At 45.4% G+C, this 23,275-nt stretch overlaps 1 protein-coding gene across 1 annotated transcript in view; it reads right to left on the bottom strand.

The window, feature by feature from the left end:
* The window catches only part of LOC112239707 (sorting nexin-13), a 59,863-nt gene continuing 36,588 nt past the window's right edge, over window positions 1-23,275 (bottom strand). The window contains 14 exon segments of the mRNA XM_042309970.1: window positions 1-2,911; window positions 3,033-3,145; window positions 3,238-3,306; window positions 3,392-3,524; window positions 3,527-3,536; window positions 3,680-3,751; window positions 9,671-9,832; window positions 10,691-10,801; window positions 10,887-10,994; window positions 14,846-14,994; window positions 15,664-15,733; window positions 16,314-16,351; window positions 18,059-18,191; window positions 18,518-18,625. Coding sequence (XP_042165904.1) covers window positions 2,676-2,911; window positions 3,033-3,145; window positions 3,238-3,306; window positions 3,392-3,524; window positions 3,527-3,536; window positions 3,680-3,751; window positions 9,671-9,832; window positions 10,691-10,801; window positions 10,887-10,994; window positions 14,846-14,994; window positions 15,664-15,733; window positions 16,314-16,351; window positions 18,059-18,191; window positions 18,518-18,625 — 1,512 coding nt within the window. The 3' untranslated portion in view covers window positions 1-2,675.

Here is a 23,275-nt window from a genome sequence, read left to right as displayed (position 1 = left end):
GTCAGTTACCATTTTATTATTAGTGTTATACTGATCTGAGTTCAGCGTTTCCAAAGGAATAGTTTGATAAGCATGATGCAAAGAAAAAAAGACCCCAGAACAGGAGTCTCCAACTGTGCTCCTGGAGAGCTACCCATCCTGAGCAGGATTCTGCTCTAACACACCTGGTCCTGCTAAACAGCTGCTGCTCCTCCTCAACACCTTGATTGGTTAAATTGGGTGTGTTAGAATAGAGCAGGGTTGGAGAAAAAGTTCTCCAGGAGGAGGGTTGACCACCCCAGCTTCTAGAACCTACCCCTGGCTCCAGAGTCTTGAGAGTTCTCTGGCTCCAGAGTCTTGAGAGTTCTCTGGCTCCAGAGTCTTGAGAGTTCTCTGGCTGCAGAGTCATGAGAGTTCTCTGGCTCCAGAGTCTTGAGAGTTCTCTGGCTCCAGAGTCTTGAGAGTTCTCTGGCTCCAGAGTCTTGAGTGTTCTCTGGCTCCAGAGTCTTGAGAGTTCTCTGGCTCCAGAGTCTTGAGTGTTCTCTGGCTCCAGAGTCTTGAGTGTTCTCTGGCTCCAGAGTCTTTAGAGTTCTCTTCAGTCTAAAATGACCATGACATTCTTTTTGATCCTCATCTTTTGTTAATGAACAATATGAAAATAGAGTTGACGGAACATTTAGGCACACTATAGACACGTACTGTACACAGATATGCACATGGTTCATTATCATAGATTCATAATGTACTAGGAGATCCGGGCTTTTCATAGCAACGCTTCATTCAAATGTACATGATGCTTGCAGTGTTGTCTCATATTGTGTTCCTCTGCTAGATTCTGTGCCCCGTTCATTTATTGATTAATACAACGCAGGAAAATGTTGACGCGGAGTAAACCCTGTGGACATCAATAGCCGAGACATCCCGAATGGAGGCTTTAAAGATGAAGTCCTGTGGGGTTCCCCTTGTCACTTCTCCTGTCCGCGGACAAATATCCACTTCCTTTTAAAAGTCACACAGCTCAGAATTAATGTCCTCACACTGCCAATCACGGTCTAGAGCTGTTCAGTGCCAGCCAATCACAGCAGAGGGACAGTTCCATCCAATGGCAGCAGTGGAATGGAGCTCTGTTCGGCGAATGAAAGAACTCCGGTACTAAGCGTTATTTAGCAGTGATTCTACAGAAACATGGCTTTCCTGCGATTTGATTGGACAGATGACCCAAAGTCTCTCCTGTCATTGGTTCTTACAACAGTGAATAATTTCTGTTCACTCTCCAATCAACAGGTTCATATGCATAATAAGCCCTTCCACCATATCTCTAGACCAATGAACTATAGCTTTCTATCCAGAGGCTTTAGCTCGACTGGCTAGATCACTCTTGCTGACACATCGGCATGGAAACCACATTCATCAGGAGTAAAATAATAATAAAAAAAGACGTATAAAACGAGTCTGCAATTAAATGTTGATTTTTTTTTTTTTTACAACGGAATGTAGGGTTAGAATTTCTTTGGGAAGGGGGGAAGAATTCTTTCACCTTTTCTACAATTTTTCCAAAACGGTATACTTTTCCATTTTTATACAATTATTCAAAAACTCAGGCGTCAAATAAAAATATTGCACAAAATGAAATTTTCTCTGAATGAAAGTGTGATATAGCAGGGATATCAGTGTGTTTTCTCTTTGTTACTTGGTGGTATGATACTACAGCATGGGCCCCACACTGGCACAGTGTCTGACTGGGGAGGGCTGCATCTTACTGCCACACACACATGCACTCTCAAACACACACACACACTCTCAAACACACACACACACACACCCAGTGAGTACATTCTACTCTACAGACAGCAACATTCACAGTCTGGCCTGTCATTTCATTCTGTCTCATTCCAAAATGTAGTGGATTACTATGAGACTGTGTCAGTCCATTAGAACGGGCCATTTCACATTTACCCAGGCCTCACCGGCAGGGGAGCTGTTCATTCCGCTTTCCACATGATTAACATGAAGCTCAGTAGAGCTGTTCATCATCCCCGTAAACAAACAAACAAAAACAGTTAGAGCTGTGGTTGTCATGGCTACTGACAGGCGCATTAAAAAGGGGGAGTGGACTTTAGATCAAACTCAGCCTCCTCGTGTTCTAGAGGATTATGACAGGATGATGATGTCACATTGACAAAAACAAAACAAAAAAAAGCCAACAAAAACATGACAAACAAACGCCTTGCAGAACCGGATGTGGTTGACGCTTTCTGTCTCACAAACCATGGCATCCCCTATCAATCTATTTCTATACCGGTACATGTATTTCTGTATCCGTGGCCTGGTATCAGGCAGTGAGATCACCTGCTGGGCATATCAGAGCAGCTCTCATCAGAGCAGCTGTGCCAGTCTGACAACACATCTACAATAAAACAGTTAGCATAAAACAAATAAAACCCAAATCAGTTCGTCCACGCTACAGGAGTGTGTTTGTGAGGCACATAGGGGAAGTGGAGAGCAGGGCCGAGTTAACAACTAGGATGGTCCCAACAATCCCTTCGAACGAGGGCAGAACACACACACACACACACACACACACACACACACACGTTAACCTCTTCTCAACAGCACACACCCTCCCCACAACTCTCCTCCCTCTTTTTTCTTACACTGTGTGTCACCCGGTAACCCTGCCCACTTCCAGTCTCCTGTCACCTCTTCGGGAAGGTGCTCTTGACTTTCTGTGTGTATCTGGCTGTGCGCGGCGAGCGAGAGTGGAGTTTAACAAACAGCTCAGGGAACTTGTAGTGAGGGAACATGGTCTCCAGGAAGCCTTCTAGGAGCACGTAGACCAGCCGACGATTCATTGGTCCGTGTTGGAACATGTCAAACACACGCAGGATTCCCTTACGAGTCGTATCCGCCCCGATGATGTGCTTCAACTCATCTGGAAAAGGGGGACAAATGGCTGATTAATAGTGAACACGTTTATTCAGTCTGTGTGTGTTTACGTGTGTGTGTGTTCGTGTGTGTGTGTGTGTTCGTGTGTGTGTTCGTCTGTTAGTTACCTGGCATGATTCCCAATAGGTTGGTCTTGGCCGCGACCCTCGTCCTCATGCGGATGTTCTTGTCCCTGCGTGGTGGAGACTCGGCCAGGATTCCGTTGGGCCAGTACGAATCCCTGCACAGTTGCGGGACCACAGAGTTACTGATGGGCTTTCTAACCAATCACACACGGCGATCTGATGGTGTGTGAGTGTGTGTGTGTGTTACCGGAACTTCTTGACGTAGTCGGCCACCTGTTCTGGAGCTGTCATGAAGTCCACATGATCCACGATCTTCCTGCAGAGACCAGAGGCAGACAGTCAGATCTCCGTATGTGGCGCTGATGAATGAGTGTGTGTGTGTGTGTGTGTGTGTGTGGTACCTGTTGATAGTGTCTCCGTATGTGGCTCTGATGAGTTGCTGCAGAAGGTTCTTGATGTTCCTGCGGAGCCACTGGTTCCTCTCCTTCAGGTCAAACACCTCATCCATCAACAGCAGCATCACACGCAGGGGATGTTATCATCTACCTGGAACACACAAACAAACACACACACGATGCCAAAGTGACCGTCACACCACTACAATGCTTTCATTTATTAAGATGTTTCAGAGCAGAGGGCCCATAAGCTGGTGGGTCCCTGTGTGTGTGTGGGGGGGGTGTTGTACTCACATTGTCATCCAGCTGGGCCGAGACTCGGCAGTGCTCTGGGTCAAAGTCAGACTTGGGGAGCATTGGAGGCACCTGGACAAAAGACATTACAGAGTTAAATTATAGTCAGAGTATTGTTGGAGTGTTACAGAGTATTGTCAACTAGGCTTCTCCCAGCCAACATGGGATTAGGGCTGTTGCGGTGACCGTATTACCGCCACACCGCGGTCATGAGTCATGAAGGCAGTCAAATGCCACGTGGCCGTTTAGTCACGGTAACTAGGCTTCTCCAAACTCTGATGCTGCTGATGGTCATTAGTAGCCGACCAAACTTGCTAACTACCTGGTACTCAGCACTCCATTGTCCCTCTAATCACTCTGACATCAATGCAAATGTAATTTTTTTTAAATTAATCAAACACTTCATGAGAACCCATGAGCTCATGTTGCACAACATTTCTATAGGCTATGCTATTGTGTGAGAAAAGAGAGTGATGGCATCTATTAAAAAGAGGAGGATCCCATCTGCTTTCTATAGGCTAGGCCTACTATATTTATTTCTCAACTTTCCTAATGTTATGCACATTGCTTCTCTTTACAACAGGATTATAGCCTACCTGACCGGCATGAAAATGAACCACGGGAAAAGGGTTCTTCATTCGCTATTTAAGTGCATAGATGACATGTATTTTTTTCCCCCTGCCCGTTTTGAGACAGGTGCATGATAATGGTCCATTCTAAATCAAAACAAATGTCACACATATATATTATTTAGTATATGTAAAGACAATATTAAATCAAGAATAGTGTGATGGGTGACAATATTAGTCCATCGCTGTCGAGTGGCGCGTTGCCTATCTGTAGCAAATGATGCATTATCTATCACTAGGGAATGACGCATTATCACTAATGAATGGTGCATTATCTATCACCAAGGAATGGTGCATTATCTATCACCAAGGAATGGCGCATTGTCGCCAAGGAATGACGCATTGTCGCCAAGGAATGACGCATTGTCGCCAAGGAATGACGCATTGTCGCCAAGGAATGACGCATTGTCGCCAAGGAATGACGCATTATCTATCGCCAAGGAATGACGCATTATCTATCGCCAAGGAATGGTGCGTTATCTATCGCCAAGGAATGGTGCATTATCTATCGCCAGGGAATGGTGCATTATCTATCGCCAGGGAATGGTGCATTATCTATCGCCAAGGAATGACGCATTATCTATCGCCGACGAATGGCGCATATCGCCAACGAATGACGCCCAGCTCAAGGCAAGAAACAATGCCTTTTTTCTCTTGACTTTTTCAGATCATAGTCGCACACCTCATGTAGGCTAGTCTATAGGCCTATATGTTTTAATAAGGTTAGTATCACACCTCATGTAGGCTAGTCAATAGGCCTATATGTTTTAATAAGGTTAGTATCACACCTCATGTAGGCTAGTCAATAGGCCTATATGTTTTAATAAGGTTAGTATCACACCTCATGTAGGCTAGTCTATAGGCCTATATGTTTTAATAAGGTTAGTATCACACCTCATGTAGGCTAGTCAATAGGCCTATATGTTTTAATAAGGTTTGTATTATTATGGTATCTATCGCATCTCACAACTGTTTGGAATATTTATTTCACACACAGAAGGACAAGTTGACCAATAGAACAGGTCAACTTTTGTACTATAGGGCTGCTGAGTGGCGCAGCGGTCTAAGGCACTGCATCTCAGGGCTATAGGCGTCACTACAGACACAGCCTGGATTTGAACCAGGGTATCACAACCGTAGGGCGTGATACCCTGGGCAACGTACAATTGGCCGAGCCTCGTCCGGGTTTGACCGTTGTAGGCCGTCATTGTAAATAAGAACCAATCAGAGCACATGCCTTCATTCAACTTTTTTCAAATCATCATTAATTGCATCATGCAGCCTTAGAATGTACAACAAGTCTAAACATGAAGCCCAACATTTGTGTCACAACTAAAATAACATAAATAACTCTAAATTAAGCATACAGGAGTCCCTGTTCCTTTGATAACTACTCAACACAGAATAGCCGCAGGTGCGCACTCCCTTGGAAATCATTTGGAGAAAATATGTTTTATTTGATTCAGATTTGCTAAATTGTATTTTCATACTATAGAATAATATAAAATACTGCCACGCAATTCTAAGCAAATCTTGTCTGTTAAATTAACTAGTGTTGCCCACAGCCAGATCAGGACCTAACATAAGGACAAGGAGGATGCTATTCTGTTCTTCTGAAATAGACTACATTTTCTTCATATCATGTTTCTTTAGACCTGTCTAAAATAAATAATGGATTTATTGTGAAGGTGTAGGCTGTTTTACATGGATTTATTAAGACTCCAAAAGGTCTGTATCAGTGGCTTGTAGGCTGTTTTACATGGATTTAAGACTCCAAAGGTCTGTATCAGTGGCATGTAGGCTGTTTTACATGGATTTATTAAGACTCCAAAGGTCTGTATCAGTGGCTTGTAGGCTACACGTGGAAGCCACTGATGCTCAATGTGTTTATGGTAATTAATAGTCAATTACCATGAAACCAGCAGTTATTTGCTTTGCAATCACTGACATAATGTAATGATGGCCACAGCAATAGCTGGAGAGCCAGAGAGTATAGTCAGACTGTTGACCGCCACGGCCCTAGCTGGAGAGCCAGAGAGTATAGTCAGACTGTTGACCGCCACGGCCCTAGCTGGAGAGCCAGAGAGTATAGTCAGACTGTTGACCGCCACGGCCCTAGGTGGAGAGCCAGAGAGTATAGTCAGACTGTTGACCGCCACGGCCCTAGGTGGAGAGCCAGAGAGTATAGTCAGACTGTTGACCGCCACGGCCCTAGCTGGAGAGTCAGAGAGTATAGTCAGACTGTTGACCGCCACGGCCCTAGCTGGAGAGCCAGAGAGTATAGTCAGACTGTGTTGAGAGCCAGAGAGTATAGTCAGACTGTTGACCGCCACGGCCCTAGCTGGAGAGCCAGAGAGTATAGTCAGACTGTTGACCGCCACGGCCCTAGCTGGAGAGCCAGAGAGTATAGTCAGACTGTTGACCGCCACAGCCCTAGGTGGAGAGCCAGAGAGTATAGTCAGACTGTTGACCGCCACGGCCCTAGGTGGAGAGCCAGAGAGTATAGTCAGACTGAAACGTTGATGAAATGTTTGATTCTGTCCCAATCTTTCAGATATCCCATGTAGGGCTGTCGCGGTCAGGAAATTTGGTCAACCGGTGATTGTCAAGCAAATTCACGGGAATTGACTGTTTATGATCATAAAGAGGATCCACACATGCAGTCAGCGTGCCTATGAAACATGTACATTTTAAAGTCTAAAGTGTAATAAAACCAATTTAATTGCCTGTACACCATCACAATAAATCCATGACTTATTTTAGGTAGGTCTTTCCTATGAAGCATTATAATATGAAGTGTCATTATTTTATAGTAAGTTTATAATTGAACTTCGCTGAATGAAATTGAAAGGATATTTTCCCGAGCTAGTGCGCACATGGAGAGGTTATTCTGTGTTAAAAAAAAAAGTGATAATTTGAAACAGGTTATATGCTTGATTTTGAGTTATTTGGCAACTTTAGTTGTGAATAATACCAACCATAGAATGTCTTATGAAATTAAAACATATATGGGCTGCATGATCCCACTATATTGATGATATTGATATATGGGCTGCATGATCCCACTATATCGATGATGACATATGGGCTGCATGATCCCACTATATCGATGATGATATATGGGCTGCATGATCCCACTATATTGATGATATTGATATATGGGCTGCATGATATTGATGATATTGATATATGGGCTGCATGATCACACTATATTGATATATGGGCTGCATGATCACACTATATTGATATATGGGCTGCATGATCACACTATATTGATATATGGGCTGCATGATCACACTATATTGATATATGGGCTGAATGATATTGATGATATTGATATATGGGCTGAATGATATTGATGATATTGATATATGGGCTGCATGATCACACTATATTGATATATGGGCTGCATGATATTGATGATATTGATATATGGGCTGCATGATATTGATGATATTGATATATGGGCTGCACTATATTGATGTAAAAAAAAAAAAAAAAAAACTTGGAACAAAGGCATACACCATTTCTTGCCACAGTGTAAAATTAGAAAATGTGTGAAATTAGATTTGATTTAAAAATGGCCAATTATCAGCTGGGCAGGCTAACCACCACCATCACCATTATATAATGATGAAGCTTTTAAGAGTGAGCATAAAACACCATTTTGTTAATGTTAATGGTGTTTTATTAACCATTTTTACTGGTGATTTCAGCATTGTGACAAATAGTGCCTGTAGGCTACTTAGGCTTTCATATAGGACTTTTCGTATTTTCGCTTTTTGTAGTTTAAAAAGGGGTGTTTTGGTTATAAAGTTAAATGTTTAAAAATAAATGTGAATAAAAACACTGAAATAGTAAAGCAAAAGCAAAAAAGGATTAAAATAAGACATTTCTAATTATGTAAATAAAATAAATTGAGCACAAAGGAAAATAATTAAACTATCCGTTGCCTATAACGTCTACTGTTTCAGTCCACCATCATGGGCTATAGCACTCGTCACAGTTATGCTATGAGATTCAGAAACACCAGCATGTTGACTTTTGTCGGGCTTCAGCGAAGACCGGAGAGAGGTAACCAAGTTCCCTGGCGTGCTGAACACCCTCTCTTACGCATGGCTGCTAGCGCAAATGCACCTCTACTTTTTAGCAAGCAGAGCCAATAAAGGAAAACGAGAGGTGCGGCCGGTAACCTAGTGGTTAGAGTGTAGGGACGGCAGCGTAGCCTAGTGGTTAGAGTGTAGGGACGGCAGCGTAGCCTAGTGGTTAGAGTGTAGGGACGGCAGCGTAGCCTAGTGGTTAGAGTGTAGGGACAGCAGCGTAGCCTAGTGGTTAGAGTGTAGGGACGGCAGCGTAGCCTAGTGGTTAGATCGTTGAACTAGTAACCGAAAGGTTGCTCGATCGAATCCCCGAGCTGACAAGGTAAAAATCTGTCATTCTGCCCCTGAACAAGGCAGTTAACCCACTGTTCCTAGGCTGTCATTGAAAATAAGAATTTGTTCTTAACTGACTTGCCTAGTTAAATAAAAGGTTAAATTTAAAAAAATCCCTCCACCATGACAAGGGGTCAACAGATGTGTCCAGTTCCTTCTCTTTCATATAATGGGTCATCTAGGTGTCATCATAGACGTTGGGCTATAAGTTTTGATTTTTAATACATTGTAAGGCTGCATGATGCGACTCTAAATGATGATTTGAAAAAAGTTGCTTGAAAAGGCATGAGCTCTGCTTTCATCAGTCTCTCATTCACAATTTGACAAGCATTCCCTTTGTGGCCGTAATGCACCCTAAAAAAAAAAAATCCATGCCTGTTGTACCCTCCCTCACTGAGTGCTACGTGCTCTCTATCACATGATCAGGTCTTTCTCACAGGCTACAAGTGAAGACGGACAAGGGGACGCAACTGCACGTGTCCTTATCCAATTCCGACAAGATGAGTAGGCCTAACGGACAGCAAAAGCAAAATACAGTAGGCCTAGCCTATAGAAAGCTGATGGCATCCTCCTCTTTTTAATAGAGGCCATCACGGTTTTCTCATGCAATTGCATAGCCTATAGAAATGTTGCGCAACATGAGCTCATGGGTTCTCATGAAGTGTTTGATTAGATTTTCGAATAGATTTGCATTGATGTCAGAGTGATTAGAGGGACAATGGAGTGCTGAGTACCAGCATCAGAGTTTGGAGAAGCCTAATTACAGTGACTAAATGGCCACGTGACATTTGACTGCCGTCATGACTCGTGACCGCCGGTGTGGCGGTAATACGGTCACCGTAACAGCCCTAATCCCATGTTGGCTGGGTTATGGTTGTACTAAGGTCAGACTGTGGTTGTACTAAAGTTGCAGTTATTAGGGTCCTTACCTTGAACACAGCCTGTTTTATGTCCTGTCCCAGTTTCTCTGACATGCGTCCCATGTTGTCAGCAGCCTTGTTCATCCCTCCAGCCAGACTGTCTGGCAGGCCCTTCACAGCGTTGGACACATTACGCATCGAGCTCCGCAGCGGGTTCACAAACGTATCCATCTGAGGAGACACACACACTAGAGAGGTGAGTTTGTGTAATGAGATACCGTAGATAAGCAGCTGGACTATCTGCAGTTGGGCAAGGTGAGTGTGTCTCTCTGTGTGTGTGTGTGTGTGTGTCTGTCTCTCTGTCTCTCTGTGTCTGTGTGTGTGTGTGTCTGTCTCTCTGTGTGTGTGTGTGTCGGTCTCTCTGTGTGTGTGTGTGTCTGTCTCTCTCTGTGTGTGTGTGTGTGTCTGTCTCTGTGTGTGTGTGTGTGTGTGTGTGTCTGTCTCTCTGTGTGTGTCTGTGTGTGTGTCTGTGTGTGTGTCTGTGTGTGTGTGTGTCTGTGTGTGTGTCTGTGTGTGTGTGTGTCTGTGTGTGTGTCTGTGTCTGTGTGTGTCTCTGTGTGTCTCTGTGTGTGTCTCTGTGTGTGTCTCTGTGTGTGTGTCTCTGTGTGTGTGTCTCTGTGTGTGTGTGTCTCTGTGTGTGTGTGTGTCTCTGTGTGTCTCTGTGTGTGTCTGTCTCTGTGTGTGTGTGTCTCTGTGTGTGTGTGTGTCTCTGTGTGTGTGTGTGTGTGTGTCTCTGTGTGTGTGTGTGTGTCTGTCTCTGTGTGTGTGTGTCTCTGTGTGTGTGTGTGTCTCTGTGTCTCTGTGTGTGTGTGTCTCTGTGTGTGTGTGTGTCTCTGTGTGTCTCTGTGTGTGTCTGTCTCTGTGTGTGTGTGTCTCTGTGTGTGTGTGTGTCTCTGTGTGTGTGTGTGTGTGTGTCTCTGTGTGTGTCTGTGTGTGTCTGTCTCTGTGTGTGTGTGTCTCTGTGTGTGTGTGTGTCTCTGTGTGTGTGTGTGTCTGTGTGTCTCTCCCTCTCTGTGTGTGTGTATGAACCTTGCGAGCGAAATCCCCCTTCCCCTTGCTGTACTGTTTATTCTCCAGGAAGTCGTAGACGTAGTGAACCAGAGTAGGACAGGCCTTCATCATCTCTGGATTCAGCAGCAGCTAACGCCCAGACAACAGAGGAATGGTTATAGTCAAGCAAACGGGCGTACTTAAGGCATGACACACTCCTTCGACACACTCTTACCTGTAGGTACGAGTTCAGGTCTTTTTTCCTCCTCTCCAGGAAGTCTCTGTCCATGTTGTTAAACGTCTTCTTCCCCGGCAGCTTCAGGATCGCCGTCAAATTCTCAAACTGGAACACAACACACACAGGTTCCCGAAATGGAAGTACAACACACCCATAGAGGATGGAGGGAGGCCGCATTTAGACAAAAGTCTGTTTTAGCATGGGGCAGCGCCATTGAGGATTTCACCATTTTGGAAGTAGTCAACTGAGTGGGACTTCCTATTGGTTAAGGAAGAATCACATAATTACATCCAGGTCATCAGGAGGGATCAGCCAATGAGTTACACTTGTGAGCAAACATTCCATAACTGCAGGTGGCAGTATATCCCCAGCTTTGACTTCATACCGGTTCAGACTATATACCCTCCAGCACAGTAGGTGGCAGTAGTCATCTTTTCAGTTTACAAACTGCACTTATAGAAGCAGAAGAATAAATGCCCTACTTTAAAATGGAGATCGCCCTCAATGGTGCAGGCCCATGCTGGCACAGAAGATGCCGTAGATATGGAAAGATGGCATGGCTATGTACACACCTTAGTAGTCAGAAGCCCTTTTCTATAAACACACACACACACACACGCCAACACACACAGACACACACACACACACACAGACACACACCAACACACCCACCAACACACCCACACACACACCCACCAACACACACACACACACACCAACACGGAGTGGATTCCATGCAGTGACCCAAAAAAACGACTCCGAAAAAGAGGGAAACGAGGCGGTCTTCTGGTCAGACTCCGGAGACAGGCACACCGTGCACCACTCCCTAGCATTCTTCTCGCCAATGTCCAGTCTCTTGACAACAAGGTTGATGAAATCCGAGCAAGGGTAGCATTCCAGAGGGACATCAGAGACTGTAACGTTCTTTGCTTCACGGAAACATGGCTCACTGGAGAGACGCTATCCGAGGCGGTGCAGCCAACGGGTTTCTCCACGCATCGCGCCGACAGAAACAAACATCTTTCTGGTAAGAAGACGGGCGGGGGCGTATGCCTTATGACTAACGTGACATGGTGTGATGAAAGAAACATACAGGAACTCAAATCCTTCTGTTCACCTGATTTAGAATTCCTCACAATCAAATGTAGACCGCATTATCTACCAAGAGAATTCTCTTCGATTATAATCACAGCCGTATATATCCCCCCCCAAGCAGACACATCGATGGCTCTGAACGAACTTTATTTAACTCTCTGCAAACTGGAAACGATTTATCCGGAGGCTGCATTCATTGTAGCTAGGGATTTTAACAAGGCTAATCTGAAAACAAGACTCCCTAAATTTTATCAGCATATCGATTGCGCAACCAGGGGTGGAAAGACCTTGGATCATTGTTACTCTAACTTCCGCGACGCATATAAGGCCCTGCCCCGCCCCCCTTTCGGAAAAGCTGACCACGACTCCATTTTGTTGATCCCTGCCTACAGACAGAAACTAAAACAAGAGGCTCCCACGCTGAGGTCTGTCCAACGCTGGTCCGACCAAGCTGACTCCACACTCCAAGACTGCTTCCATCACGTGGACTGGGACATATTGCGTCAGATAACAATATTGACGAATACGCCGATTCGGTGTGCGAGTTCATTAGAACGTGCGTTGAAGATGTCATTCCCATAGCAACGATTAAAACATTCCCTAACCAGAAACCGTGGATTGATGGCAGCATTCGTGTGAAACTGAAAGCGCGAACCACTGCTTTTAATCAGGGCAAGGTGTCTGGTAACATGACTGAATACAAACAGTGCAGCTATTCCCTCCGCAAGGCTATCAAACAAGCTAAGCGTCAGTACAGAGACAAAGTAGAATCTCAATTCAACGGCTCAGACACAAGAGGCATGTGGCAGGGTCTACAGTCAATCACGGACTACAGGAAGAAATCCAGCCCAGTCACGGACCAGGATGTCTTGCTCCCAGGCAGACTAAATAACTTTTTGCCCGCTTTGAGGACAATACAGTGCCACTGACACGGCCTGCAATGAAAACATGCGGTCTCTCCTTCACTGCAGCCGAGGTGAGTAAGACATTTAAACGTGTTAACCCTCGCAAGGCTGCAGGCCCAGACGGCATCCCCAGCCGCGCCCTCAGAGCATGCGCAGACCAGCTGGCCGGTGTGTTTACGGACATATTCAATCAATCCCTATACCAGTCTGCTGTTCCCACATGCTTCAAGAGGGCCACCATTGTTCCTGTTCCCAAGAAAGCTAAGGTAACTGAGCTAAACGACTACCGCCCCGTAGCACTCACATCCGTCATCATGAAGTGCTTTGAGAGACTAGTCAAGGACCATATCACCTCCACCCTACCTGACACCCTAGACCCACTCCAATTTGCTTACCGCCCAAATAGGTCCACAGACGATGCAATCTCAACCACACTGCCCTAACCCATCTGGACAAGAGGAATACCTATGTGAGAATGCTGTTCATCGACTACAGCTCGGCATTCAACACCATAGTACCCTCCAAGCTCATCATCAAGCTCGAGACCCTGGGTCTCGACCCCGCCCTGTGCAACTGGGTACTGGACTTCCTGACGGGCCGCCCCCAGGTGGTGAGGGTAGGCAACAACATCTCCTCCCCGCTGATCCTCAACACTGGGGCCCCACAAGGGTGCGTTCTGCGCTCTCTCCTGTACTCCCTGTTCACCCACGACTGCGTGGCCACGCACGCCTCCAACTCAATCATCAAGTTTGCGGACGACACAACAGTGGTAGGCTTGATTACCAACAACGACGAGACGGCCTACAGGGAGGAGGTGAGGGCCCTCGGAGTGTGGTGTCAGGAAATTAACCTCACACTCAACGTCAACAAAACTAAGGAGATGATTGTGGACTTCAGGAAACAGCAGAGGGAACACCCCCCTATCCACATCGATGGAACAGTAGTGGAGAGGGTAGCAAGTTTTAAGTTCCTCGGCATACACATCACAGACAAACTGAATTGGTCCACTCACAGACAGCATCGTGAAGAAGGCGCAGCAGTGCCTCTTCAACCTCAGGAGGCTGAAGAAATTCGGCTTGTCACCAAAAGCACTCACAAACTTCTACAGATGCACAATCGAGAGCATCCTGGCGGGCTGTATCACCGCCTGGTACGGCAACTGCTCCGCCCTCAACCGTAAGGCTCTCCAGAGGGTAGTGAGGTCTGCATAACGCATCACCGGGGGCAAACTACCTGCCCTCCAGGACACCTACACCACCCGATGTTACAGGAAGGCCATAAAGATCATCAAGGACATCAACCACCCGAGCCACTGCCTGTTCACCCCGCTATCATCCAGAAGGCGAGGTCAGTACAATGTGCATCAAAGCTGGGACCGAGAGACTGAAAAACAGCTTCTATCTCAAGGCCATCAGACTGTTAAACAGCCACCACTAACATTGAGTGGCTGCTGCCAACACACTGACAATGACACTGACTCAACTCCAGCCACTTTAATAATGGGAATTGATGGGAAATGATGTAAATATATAAACAATGCTACCTTATATAATGTTACTTACCCTACATTATTCATCTCATATGTATACGTATATACTGTACTCTATATCATCGACTGCATCCTTATGTAATACATGTATCACTAGCCACTTTAACTATGCCACTTTGTTTACATACTCATCTCATATGTATATACTGTACTCGATATTAGCTACTGTATCTTGCCTATGCTGCTCTGTACCATCACTCATTCATATATCCTTATGTACATATTCTTTATCCCCTTACACTGTGTATAAGACAGTAGTTTTGGAATTGTTAGTTAGATTACTTGTTGGTTATTACTGCATGGTCGGAACTAGAAGCACAAGCATTTCGCTACACTCGCATTAACATCTGCTAACCATGTGTATGTGACAAATAAAATTTGATTTGATTTGACACACTCATATTTACCTTCACCTGCTCCGTGATCCTCATGTGGAAATCGTGGAAGTCAGAGTAGCGTCGGTAGGTCTTCCAGGAGTCTTCGCTGCCGTCGTGGTTACGGCGCAACACAGTGATGGCGTAGAGGGCGTAGGTCTTGCCGTGGTCGTTACACACCCCTGTAGACATGGTGATGGAATAGTGATTGTGTGAAAGGAAAAGTAACAGCAACATGAGATGGTGAGATAAGTGAAACAAGCTGATGGTTAACGTGAGGAGATGAAGTCAGATGTGGAAGGGCGATGCAGAGTGGAGGAGGGGGCTAGTCAGGGGAGGTGTGGCCCTAAAAATAAAAATGACCCGTCACATCGCTGTAAAATCTAAACAATTGCCTCCCCTGCCCAGCCAATCAAATGTCTAAAGATGCTGGACATTTTATCATCCCTGATACTGTTGAATATTGATAACAGAACTCACTGACTGTCCTCTTGTTAGTGCAAGGGGACAAAGCCACCTCCAGGCTCCTTACAGCGGCAGGGCATTTTGACGGGGGAACGGTTTTTAAGGCTACTACAGACCACATTAGTGGTCAGTAGTCACACACACATCTCTGCGTGAAACCACGTTAGTGGTCAGTAGTCACACACACATCTCTGAATGAAACCACGTTAGTGGTCAGTAGTCACACATGCAAGTGAGAGAACATGGATGGCTGGTTTACTTTCAGTAACACACTAGTTTACAATAAATCACACTACACCACAGACAATACACTGATCTGACTGGAGATTATATCACGTGTGTTTGTGTGTGTGTGTGTGTGTGTGTGTGTGTGTGTCCGTGTCCACCTGTATCGGAGATGAAGGCGTGTAGCTGTATATTGTCATCATGGCAGGAGTTCGACAGGTCATCCAGAGACTGTAAACAGAGGAGAGAGAAACAACCAATCAGAACCAGAGATACTGCCAATCTTTGGACTAACGGCCAATCAACAGCAGCGATACTGCCTGCTACTGTGACCTCTGCAAAAAAAAGTCTTAACTGGTGTTAAATGTTAATACCTCCACAGCAGGCTAGTTAACGTCAGCAGGCTAGTTAACGTCAGCAGGCTAGTTAACGTCAGCAGGCTAGTTAACGTCAGCAGGCTAGTTAACGTCAGCAGGCTAGTTAACGTCAGCAGGCTAGTTAACGTCAGCAGGCTAGTTAACGTCAGCAGGCTAGTTAACGTCAGCAGGCTAGTTAACGTCAGCAGGCTAGTTAACGTCAGCAGGCTAGTTAACGTCAGCAGGGTAGTTAACGTCAGCAGGGTAGTTAACGTCAGCAGGGTAGTTAACGTCAGCAGGGTAGTTAACGTCAGCAGGGTAGTTAACGTCAGCAGGGTAGTTAACGTCAGCAGGGTAGTTAACGTCAGCAGGGGTTCAGTAAAACCTGTTGTAACAGTACTATGACTGGCTGTAGTTAATGACAACTGGTGTCTCGGGGGCTGACGAGGATTTACCAGATTAATACTTCCTGTTGGAGAACCGTTGAACGATTCTGAAGAGGAAGAGAAGAGAGAGAAAAAGAAAGGAATTAAAGATACCAAACAAGAATTCACAAAAATGGGACAAACACCAAATTGAGAGACTGTATGTAGAATTCTGTAAAAATATCCTCTGTGTACAACGTGAAACACCAAATAATGCAGAGCAGAATTAGGCCGATACCCACTAATTATCAAAATCCAAAAAAGAGACGTTAAATTCTACAACCATCTAAAAGGAAGCGATTCCCAAACCTTCCATAACAAAGCCATCACCTTCAGAGAGATGAACCTGGAGAAGAGTCCCCTAAGCAAGCTGGTCCTGGGGCTCTGTTCACAAACAGACCCCACAGAGCCCCAGGACAGCAACACAATTAGAACCAACCAAATCATGAGAAAACAAAAAGATAATTACTTGACACATTGGAAAGAATTAACAAAAAACAGAGCAAACTAGAATGTTATTTGGCCCTACACAGAGAGTACACAGTGGCAGAATACCTGACCACTGTGACTGACCCAAACTTAAGGAAAGCTTTGACTATGTACAGACTCAGTGAGCATAGCCTTGCTATTGAGAAAGGCCGCCGTAGGCAGACCTGGCTCTCAAGAGAAGACAGGCTATGTGCACACTGCCCACAAAATGAGGTGGAAACTGAACTGCACTTCCTAACCTCCTGCCAAATGTATGACCATATTAGAGAGACATATTTCCCTCAGACTAAACAAACCCACAAAGATTTGAAAACAACCCCAATTTTGATAAACTCCCATATCTACTGGGTGAAATTCCACAGTGTGACATCACAGCAGCAAGATTTGTGACCTGTTGCCACAAGAAAAGGGCAACCAGTGAAGAACAAACACCATTGTAAATACAACCAATATTTATGTTTATTTATTTTCCCTTTTGTACTTTAACTATTTGCACATTGTTATGACACTAATGTGGTGGAAAACGTTATCTTGTGAAGAGACAGCCTTGAAAATGTTCATCTTGTCTTCGTGTCATAAATAATTCTTGGTTTCTGCCTGTGCTTGGTAAAGATATGAAGAGGGGGGGGGGGTCATGACCTCCTCCTTAGGACCATCTTGGCAGGACGCCCAGAATATGTTCTATAAGTAAAGATAGGAGACGCATGCCGGAACCAACCCTATGAACCATCACTACGTAACGTGTCTGTAACCAGTATATAAGTGATCTAACGGGACTGCACCGGTAGTGCTCCTGATGTACTTGGTGCATTGAGTTGGTTAGAACCTCTCAAGCGACCTGATAGTGAAGAATGATTCATTTAAGATTGACAATGAGTGTTTCATGTGTGGAATATCCACGACAGTATATAGACACTTGACATTTCAAATGTCTTTATTCTTTTGTGAGTGTAATGTTTATTGTTTATTTCACTTTTGTTTAGAATCTATTTCACTTGCTTTGGCAATGTTTACATATATTTCCCATGCCAATAAATCCTCTTGAATTGATATAGGACAATAGTTACTCTTCACAGTCATGGAGAATGGTGTCAATCTCAATTTCTGGGGGGGGTTCATGTTTTTGTCCAATTAAGACCTAGGCAACCAGGTGAGAGAAGCTCCTAACTGATCAATGACCTTAATTGATTATTCAAGTACAAGGGAGAAGTGAAAACCCACAGACACTTGGCCCCCCAGGGTTAAGCTATGCTAACAACGTAGACCGAGACAGAAGCTGAACTCACCTCCGTCTCCGTCATCCGATCCTCTATAGGAGGGTTCTTTGAGCATGTCCAGCTCAGCTAACATCCTGATGTAGAGAGGACTCTGTCTGAACGACGGGTAAAACCTCTCATCACGAAGCATCATGTCATACACCTGCAAGACACACACACACACACACACGGGCACGTACACACACACACGGTACACACACACACACGGTACACACACACACACACGGGCACGTACACACACACGGTACACACACACACACGGTACACACAGACACACACGGTACACACACGGTACACACGGTACACACACACACACACACACACACACGGGCAAGTCAGAACACGTGAATACTTTATTTGTATTGACAATGAAACATTAAGTACAAAGGTCTCCAATATCTCAGAGATGCTGGTTACAGTAGCTGTTCCAGTTGATAGTAAAAACAGATCATTCAAACACAAACCCACCGTGGTCTGGATGTCGTTGAATATCTCTGGTGTGGGGTCGCTGTCCTTCTGCAGCTTCTCTCCCAGTTGGAGAACAGACGCCTCATCTACCTGCACCCTGGGGGACGCCTGGAGAGAGAGGGAGAGAGATTATACAATTGAGAGAAAATTTGTGTGTTTATAAGTGACACTTGAGGATTTTGCCATTGAGTCAGATGAACTCATGGGTACCATTTTAATGTCTCTGTGTGCATTTTGAAAGAAATTAGCTCAATGGCTGGAAGTCTATGGGCATCTATGGGTATCTATGGGCATCTATGGGCATCTATGGGCATCTATGGGCATCTATGGGCATCTATGGGCATCTATGGGCATCTATGGGTATCTATGGGTATCTATGGGCATCTATGGGTATCTATGGGCATCTATGGGCATCTATGGGTATCTATGGGTATCTATGGGTATCTATGGGCATCTATGGGCATCTATGGGCATCTATGGGCATCTATGGGCATCTATGGGCATCTATGGGCATCTATGGGTATCTATGGGCATCTATGGGCATCTATGGGTATCTATGGGCATCTATGGGTATCTATGGGTATCTATGGGCATCTATGGGTATCTATGGGTATCTATGGGCATCTATGGGCATCTATGGGCATCTATGGGTATCTATGGGCATCTATGGGTATCTATGGGCATCTATGGGCATCTATGGGTATCTATGGGTATCCCATCGACTTCCAGCCATAGTCCCAGTCGGTATTCACATAATAATAAGGAATTCCCTCGACCGCGGCCACAAAAAAATGAAATTATTTCCTATTGACCCTCAATGTAAAAGAGGAAAAACGTCGCAGTTGATTTCTTTATTATACAGAAATAACAAAACATGCCGAAAATAAGCTGTGTTGTTCAATATACATGTAACCAATATACATGTAACCAATATACATGTAACCAATATACATGTAACCAATATACATGTAACCAATATACATGTAACCAATATACATGTAACCAATATACATGTAACCAATATACATGTAACCAATATACATGTAACCAATATACATGTAACCAATATACATGTAACCAGGTCATAAATGCCAACGGTTTGCAACGATCCCACGTGGAGAAATAGAGCCTGGGAGAAGAGCCCTGTGGCTTCAGGCTACTCGGTGGGAAATGAGAAGAGCCCTGTGGCTTCAGGCTACTCGGCCCTGTGGCTTCAGGCTACTCGGTGGGAAATGAAGAGCCCTGTGGCTTCAGGCTACTCGGTGGGAAATGAGAAGAGCCCTGTGGCTTCAGGCTACTCGGTGGGAAATGAGAAGAGCCCTGTGGCTTCAGGCTACTCGGTGGGAAATGAGAAGAGCCCTGTGGCTTCAGGCTACTCGGTGGGAAATGAGAAGAGCCCTGTGGCTTCAGGCTACTCGGTGGGAAATGAGAAGAGCCCTGTGGCTTCAGGCTACTCGGTGGGAAATGAGAAGAGCCCTGTGGCTTCAGGCTACTCGGTGGGAAATGAGAAGAGCCCTGTGGCTTCAGGCTACTCGGTGGGAAATGAGAAGAGCCCTGTGGCTTCAGGCTACTCGGTGGGAAATGAGAAGAGCCCTGTGGCTTCAGGCTACTCGGTGGGAAATGAGAAGAGCCCTGTGGCTTCAGGCTACTCGGTGGGAAATGAGAAGAGCCCTGTGGCTTCAGGCTACTCGGTGGGAAATGAGAAGAGCCCTGTGGCTTCAGGCTACTCGGTGGGAAATGAGAAGAGCCCTGTGGCTTCAGGCTACTCGGTGGGAAATGAGAAGAGCCCTGTGGCTTCAGGCTACTCGGTGGGAAATGAGAAGAGCCCTGTGGCTTCAGGCTACTCGGTGGGAAATGAGAAGAGCCCTGTGGCTTCAGGCTACTCGGTGGGAAATGAGAAGAGCCCTGTGGCTTCAGGCTACTCGGTGGGAAATGAGAAGAGCCCTGTGGCTTCAGGCTACTCAGTGGGAAATGTGGGGAACCCGGTAACCATGTCGTCTAAATGTCGCTATGTGTGTGGAAAACATTTCATCACAGGTGAGACTTTTAACTTGTTTAGTACAGGGCCTTTGTAACGCCACTCATTACTTGTAGCTGTTTAGTCTGTTTGTTTGTGTTGTTGTGTTCTTGGCTAGCTTAATGTTGTGGTCGGTAGCTAGCTAGCACTCACTCACTCAAGTGGCTGCTAGCATCGTCATGAAAAGGGGCATGAGGGAAGCCCTACAATAACGTTTTTCTAAGTAGTGAGAACGCCCGGGAGCAGGCAATGTTGAAAAGTCATCTTTAAACATGTTGTACTCTTCTTAAATGTAGTTTTGTAATTGACTAAAACAAGTAGACAAAAGTTGTTGTTGTGAGCTAATGGGGTGACCTAGGTGTGAATGAGACGATGTGTGTGTGAATGAGACGATGTGTGTGTGTGTGTGTGTGTGTGAATGAGACAATGTGTGTGTGTGTGTGAATGAGACGATGTGTGTGTGTGTGTGTGTGAATGAGACGATGTGTGTGTGTGTGTGTGTATGAGACGATGTGTGTGTGTGTGTGTGTGTGTGTATGAGACGATGTGTGTGTGTGTGTGTGTGTATGAGACGATGTGTGTGTGTGTGTGTGTGTGTGTGTGTGTGAATGAGACGATGTGTGTGTGTGTGTGTGTGTGAATGAGACGTGTGTGTGTGTGTGTGTGTGTGTGAATGAGACGATGTGTGTGTGTGTGTGTGTGTGTGAATGAGACGATGTGTGTGTGTGTGTGTGTGTGTGTGAATGAGACGATGTGTGTGTGTGTGTGTGTGTGAATGAGACGATGTGTGTGTGTGTGTGTGTGTGAATGAGACGATGTGTGTGTGTGTGTGTGTGTGAATGAGACGATGTGTGTGTGTGTGTGTGTGTGTGTGTGAATGAGACGATGTGTGTGTGTGTGTGTGTGTGTGAATGAGACGATGTGTGTGTGTGTGTGTGTGTGTGAATGAGACGATGTGTGTGTGTGTGTGTGTGCATGAGACGATGTGTGTATGTGTGTGAATGAGACGATGTGTGTGTGTGTGTGTGTGAATGAGACGATGTGTGTGTGTGTGTGTGTGTGTGTGTGTGTGTGTGTGAATGAGACGATGTGTGTGTGTGTGTGTGTGAATGAGACGATGTGTGTGTGTGTGTGAATGAGACGATGTGTGTGTGTGTGTGTGTGAATGAGACGATGTGTGTGTGTGTGTGTGTGAATGAGACGATGTGTGTGTGTGTGTGTGTGAATGAGACGATGTGTGTGTGTGTGTGTGTGAATGAGACGATGTGTGTGTGTGTGTGTGAATGAGACGATGTGTGTGTGTGTGTGTGTGTGTGAATGAGACGATGTGTGTGTGTGTGTGTGTGTGTGAATGAGACGATGTGTGTGTGTGTGTGTGTGAATGAGACGATGTGTGTGTGTGTGTGTGTGTATGAGACGATGTGTGTGTGTGTGTGTGTGTGTGTATGAGACGATGTGTGTGTGTGTGTGTGTATGAGACGATGTGTGTGTGTGTGTGTGTGTGTGTGTGAATGAGACGATGTGTGTGTGTGTGTGTGTGTGAATGAGACGATGTGTGTGTGTGTGTGTGTGTGAATGAGACGATGTGTGTGTGTGTGTGTGTGTGAATGAGACGATGTGTGTGTGTGTGTGTGTGTGTGAATGAGACGATGTGTGTGTGTGTGTGTGTGAATGAGACGATGTGTGTGTGTGTGTGTGTGAATGAGACGATGTGTGTGTGTGTGTGTGTGTGTGTGTGAATGAGACGATGTGTGTGTGTGTGTGTGTGAATGAGACGATGTGTGTGTGTGTGTGTGTGCATGAGACGATGTGTGTATGTGTGTGAATGAGACGATGTGTGTGTGTGTGTGTGTGTGAATGAGACGATGTGTGTGTGTGTGTGTGTGAATGAGACGATGTGTGTGTGTGTGTGTGTGTGTGTGTGTGTGTGTGTGTGAATGATGATGTGTGTGTGTGTGTGTGAATGAGACGATGTGTGTGTGTGTGAATGAGACGATGTGTGTGTGTGTGAATGAGACGATGTGTGTGTGTGTGTGTGTGAATGAGACGATGTGTGTGTGTGTGTGTGTGAATGAGACGATGTGTGTGTGTGTGTGTGTGAATGAGACGATGTGTGTGTGTGTGTGTGAATGAGACGATGTGTGTGTGTGTGTGTGTGTGTGAATGAGACGATGTGTGTGTGTGTGTGTGTGTGTGTGAATGAGACGATGTGTGTGTGTGTGTGTGTGTGAATGAGACGATGTGTGTGTGTGTGTGTGTGTGAATGAGACGATGTGTGTGTGTGTGTGTGTGAATGAGACGATGTGTGTGTGTGTGTGTGTGTGTGTGAATGAGACGATGTGTGTGTGTGTGTGTGTGTGTGAATGAGACGATGTGTGTGTGTGTGTGTGTGTGAATGAGACGATGTGTGTGTGTGTGTGTGTGAATGAGACGATGTGTGTGTGTGTGTGTGTGTATGAGACGATGTGTGTGTGTGTGTGTGTGTATGAGACGATGTGTGTGTGTGTGTGTGTGTATGAGACGATGTGTGTGTGTGTGTGTGTGTATGAGACGATGTGTGTGTGTGTGTGTGTGTGTGTGTGAATGAGACGATGTGTGTGTGTGTGTGTGTGTGAATGAGACGATGTGTGTGTGTGTGTGTGTGTGAATGAGACGATGTGTGTGTGTGTGTGTGTGTGTGTGTGAATGAGACGATGTGTGTGTGTGTGTGTGTGAATGAGACGATGTGTGTGTGTGTGTGT

The sequence above is a fragment of the Oncorhynchus tshawytscha genome, linkage group LG31, assembly GCF_018296145.1.
Source record: "Oncorhynchus tshawytscha isolate Ot180627B linkage group LG31, Otsh_v2.0, whole genome shotgun sequence".
Taxonomy (NCBI): Eukaryota; Metazoa; Chordata; class Actinopteri; order Salmoniformes; family Salmonidae; genus Oncorhynchus; species Oncorhynchus tshawytscha.
Note: the sequence above shows the minus strand (reverse complement) of the source record. Positions and strands in the feature narration are given on the sequence as shown.